Consider the following 16,449-nt stretch of genomic DNA (forward strand, 5'->3'; position numbering starts at 1 on the left):
TTATTACTTGACAATGGTGTTCATCTTTAAAATTTTGAATGGTATGTTGCCTCGATACTTGTGTGATCGAATAGAATGAGGAAGTGATTTACATTGATATAATACAAGAAACTCGAATGATTTTATTTAGTAGGTCGCAAAACTCACTATTATAAAAAGGAGTGAATTCCTTTAATTCGATGCCCAGAAAGATTAAGCAAGCGGCAACAATGGCTGAGTTCAAAACGTTGTGTATCGTACATGTGAAATCTGAGTTATGATTTTTTTTGCGTGTACATAAGCTACTATGTTCGTACTGATGATGATGGATTTTTTGCATTATTTTTGCTTTTAAATTAGATTTAAAAAAGATATATACATGAGTAGTCTACAAACGTTTGAGCCACGCGCGTTCTAATAGACATAAATAACCTAGATTTTGGACATTGGCGAAAACCGACATACAATGAAAGTTTATAGGGTCTACAGTGGAAACCGGATTCGAACTTGGGATAGCCCCGACGGAATACTCGTAAGCTATCGTATTAGCAGATGGTTATAACGAGGTTTTTTCTGTGCTGTGGGAGATCTCAGAGTAAGCATCTAGTGGAAACTTCAAGACATTGGGTTCGATTCCCGATCGGTCAAGGATCTTCCCGGGTTGGAAATTTTCTTGACATGCCTTGGGATAATTTTTGACGTAGGACTACGTCTAACCGGAAGATATAGGGGGTGAAATGGAAATCTAGGCACTGAACAAGTAGGAAAAAATGCAAGATTTGGAACGCTTATAACTCGAGCATTTCTCAATAGATCGCGAAGGTTTTTGCATTAATTGATAGATAATATATCTACGCATCTATCATAACGAATAACATTTCATTTTTCTTGAGATAAATAATTGAATAATTGTGAAATATCAAGCATTGTCAAAATGCACTATGTGCCCATTTTTGATTGGTCCATTTTGTGCTCCTCAAATCGTACCGACCAAAACGGGCAACCAGCGGCAGCAGCGAAATAGAATGAAGCACGATTGGAAAGGAAAAAGAAAAAAATGAACGAAACATTGGTCGCAGTCTCACACATGCGTAATTCTCGAGCCAGCCAGTCAGCTTAAAAATCCCCGCTCCGCTGCCGTAACGATCATTCTCGTTCAAACCGTACATCACATCGGTTCGCATCACAACACATCAACAAACCAACCCAAGCAGCCATGTCTGGACATGGTAAAGGAGGAAAAGTGAAGGGAAAGGCAAAATCCCGCTCGAACCGTGTTGATCTGGAGTTCCCCGCAAGGGTAGCTAGGCCGAGCGCGTTAGTACCAGTGCACCAGTCCACCTAGCCGGCGTTATATAGTTTCGGCCGCCGAAGTGATCGAGTTAGCAAAGCTGCTCGTGACGATAAGAAAACCCGCATTCGGAACAGAACACATTCGGTTCGGTGGACATCAAGACAACAGGCAGTTGCAGCGAGTGGCGAGTGGCAAACGCAATCGCAAAACGGCATCAAGTAGCAGAAGAAAAAAGTTTGTTCTTTATACAAACTTATCGAAATGGTTTTTTTCAAAACCACGAGTACTAAGTTTTCTAAATTGGAACCATTCCATAAAACAAGGCGCTTTTCAGGGCCATTAAAACTTCCAAAAAAGAGTTTAGGAAATACAGTTCAATGTTTTCTAAAACATTATCCAAAATAATAATAAAACACAAATTGATTTGTTCATAATTTGTTTGCCAGGATCTGATGAGTATGTGAATTTGGCAGTTGTTCTGAGCTTATTGATAGTTGGGGACTTTCCTGATTATTCAATTTTCACCAATTCTTAAATTGTTTCCAGATTGAAAATACAGTAATTTACAATTAGTTCGACATTTAGCTAATTGGACGGACATGTAATGCGACTTATTTAGATGGACATTTTTGTAAACATAGAGATCCAAATTATGACCCCACATTGAAAGTCGACACTGTTCCACTGTCATCGAAAATGTTCAATTACAGGTTAAAATCGGCTCCAATGCGACACTGAGTGGCGCTTCGGCACGTCGCATTGAATGTAATTTACTGTCACAAAGCTGGATGGGAAGAAATTTTGCAACTGTGAAAGCTGTGGCGAGTGGCAACAAATCGCTAAACAGGAAGGTTTAGCCGAACAAGATGGGGATATCGAGTGATAACAAAACAATAAACTCTTTAGATTGAAGATAATTTTGTGATCCTGAAAAGGACCCTTTTTAGCCTGCGTGTGAATCCAACGAGCGAACAAATCGTAATGAATGTATTTTTTTGCCATCGCTCCCTTTTAACGCCCATTCGTTCGTCTCGTTGGACTCGCCCCTCTGGCTGAGCCTGCTGATTTGTCTCTATCCTGTGAGTGTGTACCGCTAGAGTATAAAACACGCGGACCCCAAAAAATATCTTATTTTCTTTCGAACCGTAAACCCGTGTGGTTGTACGGCATCGGCATCGTGGACGTAACAAAGGAGGACAAGTTAAGGGAAAGGCAAAGTCTCACTCGAACCGTGCAGGTCTCCAGTTCCCTGTTGGTCGCAGGTAACTCGGCCGAACTAATTGGTGCCGGAGCACCAGTATACCTAACAGCGATTATAGAGTTTCGGCCGTCTGAGTGCTCGAGTTGGCTTGCAAAGCTGCTCACGACAATCAGAAAACCCGCATCAAGAACAGAGCAGCTTCGGTTCGGCGCTCATCAAGGCAACAATTAGTTTCAGTGAGTGGCAAAGTGTTTCTCCGGCACGTCGCATTAAATGTAATTTACTGAACAACATGTCACAAGTTGGATGGGAAGAAATTTTCCAACTGTGAAAGCTGTGGCGAGTGGCAAACGCAATAGCTAAACAGGAAGGTTTAACCGAACAAGATGGGAATATCGAGTGATAACAAAAACACAACACCAAAGGTTCTTTTCAGAACCATCAACATATTCATAAAGAGTAAACAGTAAACTGATCCATTTTTCAGGTAGATTTTCAGGTTCACGTAGGAGAAGAAAATAAAACAACATATTTAAAATATATCTTTAACAAAAGCTGTCCTCTTTGTATAGTCCTACGTCACTCCGGTTATGTCCCCGACATTACCCACCCGTCTTTTTTTTTTTAAATGTGTTTCCCCAACACAGACCTCAGAACCAAGGAGTCTGGGGAAATCAGCATTGCAAAATCGGGGGCATTTTTGTTCCGACTCAAATGTGTTTGCCTAACACAGACTTCAAAACCAAGGTGTCTGGGGAAATCGGCTTTGCAAATAAATGCAAACTGCGAGTACTCGCTTGCCTTTGTGCAGACTAAAATATGTTTCCCCAACACGGTCTTCTAAACATAGGAACCTGGTAAAATTCGTACAGAGGCGAATAAACTTTCAAGTTGTTTCAGGTTGTGCCTGAAGTTCATCAAATCAAGCAAATTTGTGGTTAGAAAGTACGTATACTTGAGAGATGCAAACTTCAGAGGGTCATGTCTTCATGACCCTCTTCAAACTTCAGAGGAAATGTCAAATAAAATAATGGTTTGATAATTCTTCCGTTCACATATTTTGTCGTAGGCATCATACCAAACGTGAAAGGACTGTCATTAAATTTACTTGTAACGCAGAACATAATCTATGACAATGCATGAATTGACCTTATATGGCATTTGTTCAAACGTTTTTCTCACGAAGCAAATATATTAAATTCGCAATCTTTTTTTTTTTTTAATTTGTTGAGGATATTATTTGCGAATACGTCGAAATTTCATAAATAAAAAGTTCGAGAAGCAACGATTCTTTTCTTGCCTTTGCAAGAACAACACACTCATTGATCATATATCGCAAATTGTTTCTTTATATCAATGCACGCAATGCACTGAGTATTTAACGAGAGTCATCTTCCGTGCATCGCCATTCGACAAGCATCAAACACGCGTCAAACTGATGCACCCAGTTGCAGCGATAAATATGAAACATCGCGAGAATGACCGTTTATGAAAAATCGTTTCTCGACTCTCGGTCAAAACCGTCTACAAAGCTAGGAACTTGTTGCATCAGAACAGAGCCGATGCGCACGAGAGCAAATACGAATGGCAACTAAATGTATCGGAGGTGTGCTATTCACATGTACAGGAAATGAACAAGTTCTAAGTTTCGGGCAACGAAAACAAAGCCATACACACAAAGCCAAACTATGATGGCTAGAAGCGACCTATAATAATTTGCACTCTTCTCTTGCAGTGCCAGATACACTTCAAGTGAAATATTCGCTAGCGTTCACAGATCGAAGGGAAACATAAAATACACAATGAGCAAAATGAGCGACTTTTGTTGTTTCGGGCACAGAAAGATTCTGAAAATTTTCCTCAGAGGAGATGCGATACTTATAGCGAATTCGTTTTTAAAACTGAGTCAGTGCCACACTGACTCTGTATTAAAAAAACGTTTTCAGTTTCACGAATGAAGTGGTTTGTTGGTGTGCGTTGTATAGTCTGATTTGTTTATATTTGCGACGACAAATGTACAGTGTCGACGTCTGGTGGAGATATTAGTGCTTGGGAGGTAAAGTATTCTCTATAAGATCAGAAGGGCCAAGTGCAGTGTAAAAATATAAAAGTTTGAATGAAAATTTTTACTTCATATTGTTTGATTACCTAACACATGTAGTCCTGACACTCACTTAACCATTTGTCGATGCATTTCCTGTTTGTTCCACAAATAATTACTATTATAATATAAAATCATCATTAGACACAGTTTTCGTTCAATGTTTCTGCGATATCGGAAAAAACCCTCTTATTTCATCACATAAAATAAATATTCGATACGTTAAAGTAAATTTTCATTCCTAATTTGATTTTGAGAGCATGTTTATTCCTCCTGAATATCCATAATAATTTTCGCCTCCCAATGAAAGCACACGGAGCTTAATGTCATCTACACGAATATACTCTTCAAAATCAGAATCCGAATTGGATTACGATTCAAATAATACAAAAGCAAGAGCAGCAGGTTTTCCATTTTCATAGTCTCTATTTTTAGATTTTCCAAAACAATACTCGGAACTTGACAGTTCAGTATAGTTGTATTGGTGAACCCGAGTGCCAACCCGTGAAACATCTCAGTGCGAAACTAACAGCTTTCGGGGCGAACTAGTGCGACACTGAGTGAATAAAAAAAGACGGGTGGGTAATGTCGGGGACATAACCGGAGTGACGTAGGACTATACAAAGGGGACAGCTTTTGTTAAATATATATTTTAAATATATTGTTTTATTTTCTTCTCCTACGTGAATACCTACCTATCTACCTGAAAAATGGATTAGTTTACTGTTTACTCTTTATGAATATGTTGATAGTTCTGAAAAGAACCTTTGGTGTTGTGTTTTTTTATCACTCGATATTCCCTTCTTGTTCGGTTAAACCTTCCTGTTTAGCTATTGCGTTTGCCACTCGCCACAGCTTCCACAGTTGGAAAATTTCTTCCCATCCAGCTTGTGACATGTTGTTCAGTAAATTACATTTAATGCGACGTGCCGGAGAAACATTTTGCCACTCACTGAAACTAATTGTTGCCTTGATGAGCGCTGAACCGAAGCTGCTCTGTTCTTGATGCGGATTTTCTGATTGTCGTGAGCAGCTTTGCTTCGTGAGCAGCTTGAGCACTCCGACGGCCGAAACTCTTTAATCGCTGTTAGGTATACTGGTGCTCCGGAACCAATCCGTTCGGCCTAGTTACCCTTGCGGAGCAATCAGTGAATGCGACCAACAGGGAACTGGAGACCTGCACGGTTCGAGTGGGACTTTGCCTTTCCCTTAACTTGTCCTCCTTTGTTACGATGCCGATGCCGTACAACCACACGGGTTTACGGTTTGAAAGAAAATAAGATATTTTTGTTTGTTTGTTTCTTTGTTTTTAAGAGGCTTTAAACTTTGCAGTTCATTCGCCTCCAGCCCAGTGAAGAGCCACAATAAAACCAGTCCAGAGGGGACTGGCGAAAGGGAAACCAACAAAATCACTCATCAGACCCGTCCGCTCGACTCTCGGTTAAAGAAGAAGGTAGGAAGGGATCCTATGCTTCATAAGATATTTGATATATGCTGTAAAGAAAATTAAAAATTTACTGATCCGAGGACCAAAGCAGTAACGAAGCACAAGTGACCTAGCGAAAGGCGTGTTCCAAAGCCAAAAAACAAAACGGCCCCTCTCAGGAGGATAGGAAGGAAAGGAGTGGAAAGGATTTGGGTGGGATTAGTGGATTGGGAGGGGGTGGGAGTGGTATGGGAAGGAAAGAGGGGAGGAGTAGGTGTGGGGTGGGGTGAAATGAAATGAAATACAGTTTGAATAGATAATAAAATATAGTGGTTTTGAATTTAATGGTATATAGTATAGCTGAAAAATGGAGAGGTTTATTTAATGAATTTATTCTCCTTGGTGAGTGTGGCTGTAGGAATAGGAAGTTGATTAAAGTATAATGTAATGGACAGAAGATAGATGTGGGTATGAAAGTATATATTATATTATTTGTTATTTAATATTATTGAATGCGTGTATATACATGTATGAATACCTTCCTTCCGACCCGTACATACATGTGTATACACACATAAACACGCATACATGACTGTGAAGTGGCGAACTTTAATAAGCACTTTCCAAGGTATTTAGTATTTCGGTTTAGATTTTACCAAAGAAGTCGGTTTCTTTCAGAAACGCAATTAAATTGGTTTCTTGGGTCTCGTCTCTACTGAGGATATCTCGGAGACTCTGACCTATGTTGTGTCGGACTCGAGCATCTTTGGTATGTTGACATTCAAGTAAAAGATGGCTAACGGAAACCGGAGCTTCGTTGCAAGCACATTGGGGTTTTTCGGCTCTGCAGAACAAGTGTGAGTGGGTGAAGTTAGTGTGCCCAATTCGAAGACGGGTACAGACTTGCCTTTCCCTACTATTGAGGCGGTCATCCCAAGGGAGAGTGGAATTTTTAATTTTATGAAGATGAGTGGGACGGCTGTTTATCCAGCCTATGTCCCAGCTTTCACGGACTTGCTGTTTTACCCAGCGGACAATGTCAGATGGAGGACAGGGCATGTCTGGGGGATCTATTTTGCTGCCCTTGCCGGCCAGTATGTCGGCGGCTGTGTTTCCGCGGATTCCTGAGTGACCAGGAATCCAGCAGAAGGAGATGTTTTAGATATTTTTTTGGGGTCCGCGTGTTTTATACTCTAGCGGTACACACTCACAGGATAGAGTCAAATCGGCAGACTCAGCCAGAGGGGCGAGTCCAACGAGACGAACGAATGGGCGTTAAAAGGGAGCGATGGCAAAAAAATACATTCATTACGATTTGTTCGCTCGTTGGATTCACATGCAGGCTAAAAAGGGTCCTTTTCAGGATCACAAAATTATCTGACTCTAAAGAGTTTATTGTTTTGTTATCACTCGATATCACCATCTTGTTCGGCTAAACCTTCCTGTTTAGCGATTTGTTGCCACTCGCCACAGCTTTCACAGTTGCAAAATTTCTTCCCATCCAGCTTTGTGACAGTAAATTACATTCAATGCGACGTGCCGAAGCGCCACTCAGTGTCGCATTGGAGGCGATTTTAACCTGTAATTGAACATTTGCGATGACAGTGGTACAGTGTCGACTTTCAATGTGGGGTCATAATTTGGATCAAAAATGTCCAAAAATGTCCAACTAAATAAGTCGCATTACATGTCCGTCCAATTAGCTAAATGTCGAACTAATTGTAAATTACTGTACTTTCAATCTGGAAATGATTTAAGAATTGGTGAAAATTGAATAATCAGGAAAGTCCCCAACTATCAATAAGCTAAGAACAACTGCCAAATTCACATACTCATCAGCTCCTGGCCAACAAATTATGAAAACATCAATTTGTGTTTTATTATTATTTTGGATAATGTTTTAGAAAGCATTGAACTGTATTTCCTAAACTCTTTTTTGGAAGGTTTAATGGCCCTGAAAAGCGCCTTATTTTATGGAATGGTTCCAATTTAGAAAACTTAGTACTCGTGGTTTTGAAAAAAAAACCATTTCGAACGCCCTCGATGCCGCCTTGTTCTGGATTTGCAACCAAAGCAGTTTGTATAAAGAACAAACTTCTTTCTTCTGCTACCTGATGCCGTTTTGCGATTGCGTTTGCCACTCGCCACTCGCTGCAACTGCCTGTTGTCTTGATGTCCACCGAACCGAATGTGTTCTGTTCCGAATGCGGGTTTTCTTATCGTCGCGAGCAGCTTTGCCAGCTAACTCGATCACTTCGGCGACCGAAACTATATAACGCCGGCTAGGTGGACTGGTGCACTGGTACTAACGCGCTCGGCCTAGCTACCCATGCGGGGAACTCCAGATTAACACGGTTCGAGCGGGATTTTGCCTTTCCCTTCACTTTTCCTCCTTTACCATGTCCAGACATGGCTGCTTGGGTTGGTTTGTTGATGTGTTGTGATGCGAACCGATGTGGTGTACGGTTTGAATGAGAATGATCGTTACGGCAGCGGAGCGGGGATTTTTAAGCTGACTGGCTGGCTCGAGAATTACGCATGTGTGAGACTGCGACCAATGTTTCGTTCATTTTTTTCATTTTCCTTTCCAATCGTGCTTCATTCTATTTCGCTGCTGCTCTGGTTGCCCGTTTTGGTCGGTACGATTTGAGGAGCACAAAATGGACCAATCAAAAATGGGCACATAGTGCATTTTGACAATGCTTGATATTTCACAATTATTCAATTATTTATCTCAAGAAAAATGAAATGTTATTCGTTATGATAGATGCGTAGATATATTTCCTATCAATTGATGCAAAAACCTTTGCGATCTATTGAGAAATGCTCGAGTTATAAGCGTTCCAAATCTTGCATTTTTTCCTACTTGTTCAGTGCCTAGATTTCCATTTAACCCCCTATATCTTCCGGTTAGACGTAGTCCTACGTCAAAACGTTTTGACAGCAGTTAGTGCGGCACTGGGGTTGAAACTGAACAAAAACGAATTCGCTATTATACGCTAGCGACAGCTTACTTGCTATGCAAGGGTGGAGTTTACATCGCAAACATTCTCTTTTCACTATCCCCCTTCGTTGTTTCTTTTAGAGCGGTTGCATAAGTTGTTTGGGAAAGCACACAAATGAACAGAACGTATGGGGAAATAAGAACGCTTCCAATTTTCATCAATTTAAACCATATACAGACTATGGGATTGTAATGTATAGCATATCAAACAAATCATAGAAAATTTCCGACTCGATTGGTATGCAAATCATTAAAATCTGTTCGCAGTAAAAATAGTTAACTTGATTTCATAAAAATGTGACCAGTCTTCTGATTTAGCACCCTTAATGAAAGACGTAGTTCTACGTCAAAAAAGCTCAATGCCTTCAGCGCGAATAGCATTTTATTGTTTTGGTACAACTTCAAACGAGATTTTTTTAGATTACCGGATAAATATAACGGTCAAAACGAATTTGTTTCTAAACAAATCAATACCGTTCATCAACAGATGGCTCCACCCGATATCCGAAAACTCGCTTGATGTCCTCTTTTCAACATTGAATTTCATCTGTCACTGCTCAAAGGATTACATAACTTAACCTCAAAGAACCTGGTACTCTTGACATTTTATATTGTTCTTGCGTTGAAAACAGTCAATCGAATCTGCACTCAAGTAAGTGAATTTTTGTGAAAATACGGAAGAAGTGGGTAACCGAAACACAAAACTTTCATTATCAGAATGGCTGGTGATCATGTGGACGAATCCAAGCTGACGGGACTGTCCAAGTATTTCAACGGTGAGACAATGAGAGGACGGGCAAATGTAAGCATTCGGAGGAATTGTTTTTGGGGCGGTCGAAAACACTATTCATAAAATCTCTTCTTCCAGGTTGCTAAGGCCACCTATGCCAGCTTCGGTCTTCTCTTTCTGTATCTGTATCTGAAGCCGTCGAAGAAGTGAGGAACTGTAGACATAGCATAAATCACATGAAGATATATTTAGCTTTATGGTTCAAAAAGTGAAAAATATATTATGCAACAGTGCTGAAACTTAAGAATTGTCGGACATTTTGCTCTTAAAATATAACGCAATCATATATGTTTGACGGGAGTGACTACTCCTACATTCGTGTGTCAATATAGCTCTTGCAATGAGCGTGGGATATCAAACAAATTTTTGATATAACCACCCAATCTCTCCGACAAAATTCTATTTGTATGGGGTTTCGGAATAAAGATGTTTTTTTTTTGATAATATATTACATAATTATATTTAGAAACATCTTGCATCAAGCTTGCACTATCTTACGTGGTCAAATTCTGCAGATCCAGTTTCCGGATGATGTCCTTCGCCTTGTTCAGTGTATGGCCGTGTGTGCTTGATTTTGCCATCTGATGTAACTCCGACATGTAATTATCGATGGTTTCCACCGTCGCACCCTTGTTATCCGCCCCAATCGGTAATCCCGCCAATGCTTTGGCCAGCACCGATCTCAGCTTCTGTAAATAATTCTTGAGCACATCGTTTCTCGATTTGAGACTGTTGGTTTCATTCTCCAACTTCTGAATTCCATTGTCCATATTTTCAACATGTTTCTCGAGCACAGAATTTTGCTGCTCGTAATCGATATTAGACTTCCGCAACATTCTCAGCTCCGAATCGATCACTTTATTGTGCTCCAGAAAATCCTCGGTGAAAATCGGTATTTCATAGTCCCCGACGCGAATCTCCCGCTTCTCTTCTTTCCCATTCAGATAGGGAACCTCTTTGTGGTCCGAATCGTCACCATTCGCCTTAAGCTTCTTGTTTGCGGGTGCTCCACTGTTCTGTTTGTACTCGGAAATCTCGCGGTAGTAGCGTGTCCGATCGGCTTCCGCCGCTTCCAGATATGGCTTTTTCACCTCATCCGAAAGTGTTCCCCACTCTTCGGCGATTATTTTCGTTATTTCGACAGATGTCAGCGTGGGATGTTTCAGCCGGAAGGCGTCTCGTTTTTCATTCATATACCTAACGTAACCTGTTATCGAAATGAATGTCTTAATCAGTGAAAAAACATCCAACAGGACCTTATTAGCATATATACCTGTCAACGGATGCTTTGGCGCATTTGCATCCTTGATTTTCTTACGCTTACGCTTGATAGCCGCCTTTGGAGAAGCCTGCTGCTGAAGAGCTTTAGGTTTGTCCTTACCGTTCCCATTCTTGGTCGATTTTCCGCTACTTGGGGTACTGTTTTCACCATCTGTTGATTTGTCCATTATTCTTCAATGAAATTAAATCGAAAAATAACGAATCTGGTCAAGAATGTATGAAAACAAGCTAGGTGCAAAATATGTTTTTATTCAATTCTGCAAGCGTGGCTGTGTATGTCGACAATTAAAATGAGAAGATGAGAGTGTGGGTGAACGATAAATGAAATTTGAAAGACGCGCGCTGCGAAATTGAATTTGTTTATATTAAGCTGAAGCAACACTATTAGTTGTGAAGGATCATCCATATACCACGTGGAAAGATAGATCACGGGAAATGCACTGAGGAAAAATTCAATATACAGTAAGTTATATTTCATGCGGCCCCGGCATGTCAATTTTAGTCAATTTTTGCAATACGAATTATTTGTACATATTAAGCGTAAACATTGGTAAACAAATGTCAAACCGATCAGTATAATCCAGTATAAGCCGTTGGTTTAACATAAACAAAATTTCGGGGACTTCAGGGTGGCATTTGTGGTTAGCTTGATGAGCCAAATGACTTTCCGAGATCTCGCACAGAAGGCTCAAAAGACAGTGTGCTTTGCGTTATCCAGCCTCTCATCTCACAAAGTCATTGGGAGCTGTCTGCAACAAATGAGCGAGGCAGAAGGCAGCCAGGCGAGCAGACTTCCTGTGCGCGCTTATATTTCGAGAGACGAATATCGATTTTTGACGTAGAACTACGTCTTTCAGGAAGGGTGCCAAATCAGAATACAGGTCACGTTTTTATGAAATAAAGTTAACGATAATAACTACTTTCACTGTGAACGAATTCTCATGATTTGCATACCAATCGAATGGGAAATTCTCTAAGATTTGTTTGATATGCTATACATTACAATTCGCTAATCTCTAAACGGTTTCAATTCAGAAAAAACTGGAAGAACCTTTTTCCCATACATTTATTCTGCGGATTGGTGTGCTAATCCTACCCATATTCCGAATACCTATAACTCTAACATTTCTTAACCGATCGGAAAGATGTTTGCATCAATTGATAGGAAATACGCGTCTATCGCAATTAATAAAATATTATTTTCCATGAGATGAACAATTGAATAACTGTAAAATGTCAAGCGTTATTTAAACGCCTTAACTGTCAAGTTTTGATTGGCCCGATTTACGGTTTCCCCAACACAGACTTCAAAATCGATGTACCTGAGGAAATACGCTCTGCGAATATACATGCAAGTCGGGGGTATTTTTGTTTCCACCAAGCTGTGTTTCCTTAACACAGACTTCTAAATCAATGTGCCTGGGGGAATCCGCTTTGTAAAAAGATGTAAGTCGGGGGTATTTTTTGCCCACTGAGTTGTGTTTCCCTAACACGAACTTCAAAATTAATGTACCTGCAAATATACATGCAAGCCGGGGGTATTTTTTGGTGTTAAGTAGAGATGTCTAAATTTTTCGTTTATTCGATTATCGATTAATCGTGGGGCCAAATATTCGATTCATTCGAATAATTGTCTTTCAGAATTCGATTAATCGAGCGAATATTTATTTCTTGTAATCGAGATGAACAGACATTTATAATAAAAAAAAATTATGCAGAATATGCAGAATAGTAGTTTTTGAATGGTAATTCAGTAGATTGATAAATTTACCATTTCGTGATTTTTTTGCGGGCGATTGAAAAAAGAGCACATCATGCAAATGATGCAAAATATTTTAATTGCACCAACATACAATTTTTTGTGTTCAAAACTACCTGTTCTTCGAATGTTGTTGAAATAGCAGATTTATTTGAAAATTTCTACTTGGTCCCTATAACTACTAGTTCAAAAGAAGTATTTTTGTAGAATCATTGGCCACTAGTATTTTCCTTGGCACTCTGAATTTGAACACTACCACTTTAGTACGGGAGATTAGATCACATCCTTCTATTCCGCTATTTACTCCTGCAGACGCTGAATTCTTCTCCCCAGTCTCCTCCACCATCAGGGAATTATTTTTATGCTTCAATCGTAAGTGGTTTAGCATAATCGATGAATTTCGACAAAGTTTAAATTTTGCACTGTATTTTTTGAAAAAAATTGTTTCCTTTTTCATTAATCGCGATTACTGTGATAATTATTCGATGTATTCATATTTTGATTTTTCATTATTCGATACAAAATTACTCGGATAAAATTGCAGATATTATATTATTTGAATTAATCGAACGATTAACCGACGTCTCTAGTGTTGAGTACTTTTGCACTCACTTGTCGTTGTGCAGACCGGAATATATTTCCCTAAAACGTACTTTTAAACTGAGAAGCCAGGGAAAATCGTCATTTCAGATACTAGAGGTGAATGAACTTTCGCGGTTTGAGAACCGTTTGATCGTTTGACAATTCTTCCGTTCACATATTTTGGTGTCCCGGGCATCATGTCAAACGTAAAAGGAGTTTATCAAATTTATTTGTAACGAAGAACATAATCTATTACAAAAATTTCCATGCATTCTAAAATAATATTCGAAGTGGTAAACAAGTGGATTGCATAATATAATTGCGTAGTTCTACGTCGAAAATATGCGGTCGTGTCCTAGATACAACTCCTTACAATTTTTTTCTTCCTCACAACTCTTCCATGTGCAAGCGATGAGACCGGGCTTGTTGAGGTGCAACGATGTCACATTATGTTAGAACATGTAGCAGTATTATTAGTTAGAACTTACTTGCTGCTGAGTACGTTGTTCTTAAGCTCCATCGAATATATATATATATATATATATATATATATATATATATATATATATATATATATATATATATATATATATATATATATATATATATATAGATATATACAGTGCATATGAAAATGGACATCTTGAAGCGAACTTGATTAAAAATATTGATTTCCACGACATATCAGCTCAATCGGACTTCATTTACTAGTGTCGCACAGCGGTAAAAGTTTGAGTTTTAAAAACCGAAAAATCACCCAAAGAGGGAGTAAAGGAAATCGGGGATTTCGAAAAAAAAATTGATTACAAATGTCTTCAAATTGTATGAAACGTCGAGATCTACTGTCATCTGGAAAAAAAATGTCAAAAATCAACGCTCGCGGACTTTGTCGTTTTTTCGGAATACGAGGCAAAACGTATGGTTTAGGGAGCCAATGAAAATCGTCATATCGATTTTTCATACGAGACTAACTGCGAATTGTTGATTTGAACGATAAAATACCCTCTGCTAAATATTAGCTCATTCGGACTTCTTTACTATTGTCGCAGTTGTCAAAATTTAAGTTTTCTGAAAATTTTAATGCCAAATGTCTTCAAATTGTATGAAACGTCGAGATCTACTGTCATCTCGAAGAAAAAAATTGTCAAAAATCAACGCTCTGGGACTTTGTCGTTTTTTCGGAATACGAGACAAAACGTATGGTTTAGGGAGCCAATGAAAATCGTCATATCGATTTTTCATACGGGACTAACTGCGAAATGTTGATTTGGACGATAAAATACCCTCTGCTAAATATTAGCTCATTCGGACTTCTTTACTATTGTCGCAGTTGTCAAAATTTAAGTTTTCTGAAAATTTAAATGCCAAATGTCTTCAAATTGTATGAAACATCGAGATCTACTGTCATCTTGAAAAAAAAAATTGTCAAAAATCAACGCTCTGGGATTTTGTCGTATTTTCGGGATACGGGGCAAAACGTATGGTTTAGGATGAAAATGAAATGAAAATCGTCATATCGATTTTTCATGCGGGACTAACTGCGAAATGTTGATTTGGACGATAAAATACCCTCTGCTAAATATTAGCTCATTCGGACTTCATTTACTATTGTCGCAGATGTCAAAATTTAAGTTTTCTGAAAATCGAAAAATCACCCAAGGAATAAAGAAAATCTGGGTTTTCGAAAAAAAAAATTTGTTGATGCCAAATGTCTTAGAATTTCATGAAACGTCGGGATTTACTGTTATCACGAAAAAAAATTAGTTCCGGGTCCGGGTTCCGGAAAATGTGTGTTAATCTCACTAAAGACCACCTGACAAGTTTTATTGATTTAAATGATTCCATGAAGGTACAAGATGATGCCATGGAAAATGTTTTTTGGTCTTTAATGATTTTCGTGAGCTACATGCTGAGAAACAAAACAATATGCTTTTAATGTTGGAATAGAAATATGTCATTTTTATTCCCTGTTAAAAGGCGACACTACAAACGGTGAACGACATTGCGAATAAACAACTCAGAATATCGTGATGAATAGAATGTTCTTGTTCACGTTCACGTTCACATTGAAAGTTCGTCAGTAAACGTGAAGTAAATAAACATCAAGCTTCAACAAAGTAATTCGGATAAAGTATACAATTGAGGGGCTTAGAATGAAAGGGGTGTAAGCGATTTGATCGATTTCTCTACATCGACTCTCTCTTTTGGTCATAACTGCAAACTCATTCCCAGCTGTATTTAACAATGTTGGAGATAGGTCAAAACCTCATCTATTCGATTCTATAGCAAACTCAAATTGTAACGTTTATGTAGTTGAGTTATTAATTAAAGAAAAAGTTGATGAAGAGAAATTGATCAAGTCACTTACACCCCTTGCATTCTAAGCCCCTCAATTGTTTACGACGCAACCCGAAGCAACTAAGTTTTTCGATCCGTGCGGAGATCCGATTGAATGGACCATCCATATGGAAATTTTCACTGAAAACTCAAAAGTTGCTTGATATATCCTTTTACAATTTAATTTTTCTTTTGAAAAATAATTTTTAGAATGCCTTGGGACATTCGAACGTGAACATGAACGGGGAAATATTTTGACATCTATATTCACCACTGTTTTCGTGTTCACGTTCACCAAAGCCGGCGAACTATGGTGAATTCACCAACATCTCGATTCCACGGTGGAAGTTCAGAATCGTGGTAAAATATTGAGTTAAGGGGGTATTCTAGTGTAGAGGCACGAATTTCGGAGGTTTCTTCGAGCACCGAAAAAATAAAAAAAAGAATATTTTTACTACCCGTTCTATCATTATTTGTTCATCTGTCTTTCAACAATAAAATATAATTTAACGGAAAAAATATATCCATAATTAGAATAGGTACAAGCTGATCAAGTGAGGGGGTTCAAAAAAAAGTTGTGCCATGGCGTACACGATTCCAACCCTTCTGAAAATCAAAAACAAAAAAATCGAACAGATTCTGAATCAGTGATGATGTATCTACTGTATGAACTTGGACAAGTCAAAAACATGTTT

The 16,449-nt window shown here is 38.8% G+C and overlaps 2 protein-coding genes across 3 annotated transcripts; one reads left to right on the top strand and one right to left on the bottom strand.

The window, feature by feature from the left end:
- The first annotated feature begins 9,574 nt into the window (after nucleotides 1–9,574).
- On the top strand, nucleotides 9,575–10,042 carry LOC129768037 (ATP synthase membrane subunit K, mitochondrial). 2 transcript variants are annotated; one of them, XM_055769401.1, is made up of 3 exons: nucleotides 9,575–9,657; nucleotides 9,723–9,807; nucleotides 9,874–10,042. In XM_055769401.1, the coding sequence occupies exons 2-3, from the start codon at nucleotides 9,724–9,726 to the stop codon at nucleotides 9,943–9,945; spliced, it is 156 nt and encodes a 51-aa protein (XP_055625376.1). In that variant the 5' UTR covers nucleotides 9,575–9,657; nucleotide 9,723; the 3' UTR covers nucleotides 9,946–10,042. The 2 variants fall into 2 exon arrangements, with proteins under 2 accessions (XP_055625376.1, XP_055625377.1); XM_055769402.1 differs by lacking the exon at nucleotides 9,575–9,657 and having other exon boundaries at nucleotides 9,664–9,807.
- A 39-nt stretch (nucleotides 10,043–10,081) lies between these two features.
- On the bottom strand, nucleotides 10,082–11,394 carry LOC129768036 (high mobility group protein 20A). The gene is made up of 2 exons (XM_055769400.1): nucleotides 11,069–11,394; nucleotides 10,082–11,002 (listed from the first exon to the last, which is right to left on the bottom strand). The coding sequence occupies exons 1-2, from the start codon at nucleotides 11,241–11,243 to the stop codon at nucleotides 10,290–10,292; spliced, it is 888 nt and encodes a 295-aa protein (XP_055625375.1). The 5' UTR covers nucleotides 11,244–11,394; the 3' UTR covers nucleotides 10,082–10,289.
- Between the last annotated feature and the right edge of the window lie 5,055 nt (nucleotides 11,395–16,449).

Source organism: Toxorhynchites rutilus, chromosome 2, assembly GCF_029784135.1.
Source record: "Toxorhynchites rutilus septentrionalis strain SRP chromosome 2, ASM2978413v1, whole genome shotgun sequence".
Classification (NCBI taxonomy): domain Eukaryota; kingdom Metazoa; phylum Arthropoda; class Insecta; order Diptera; family Culicidae; genus Toxorhynchites; species Toxorhynchites rutilus.

Coding starts and splice junctions, on each gene's coding strand:
- LOC129768037 (XM_055769401.1), top strand. CDS start 9,724: ATGGCTGGTGATCATGTGGACGAATCCAAGCTGACGGGACTGTCCAAG. Junction 9,808..9,873: donor CAATGAGAGGACGGGCAAAT/GTAAGCATTCGG, acceptor CTCTTCTTCCAG/GTTGCTAAGGCCACCTATGC.
- LOC129768036 (XM_055769400.1), bottom strand. CDS start 11,243: ATGGACAAATCAACAGATGGTGAAAACAGTACCCCAAGTAGCGGAAAA. Junction 11,003..11,068: donor GCCAAAGCATCCGTTGACAG/GTATATATGCTA, acceptor TTTCGATAACAG/GTTACGTTAGGTATATGAAT.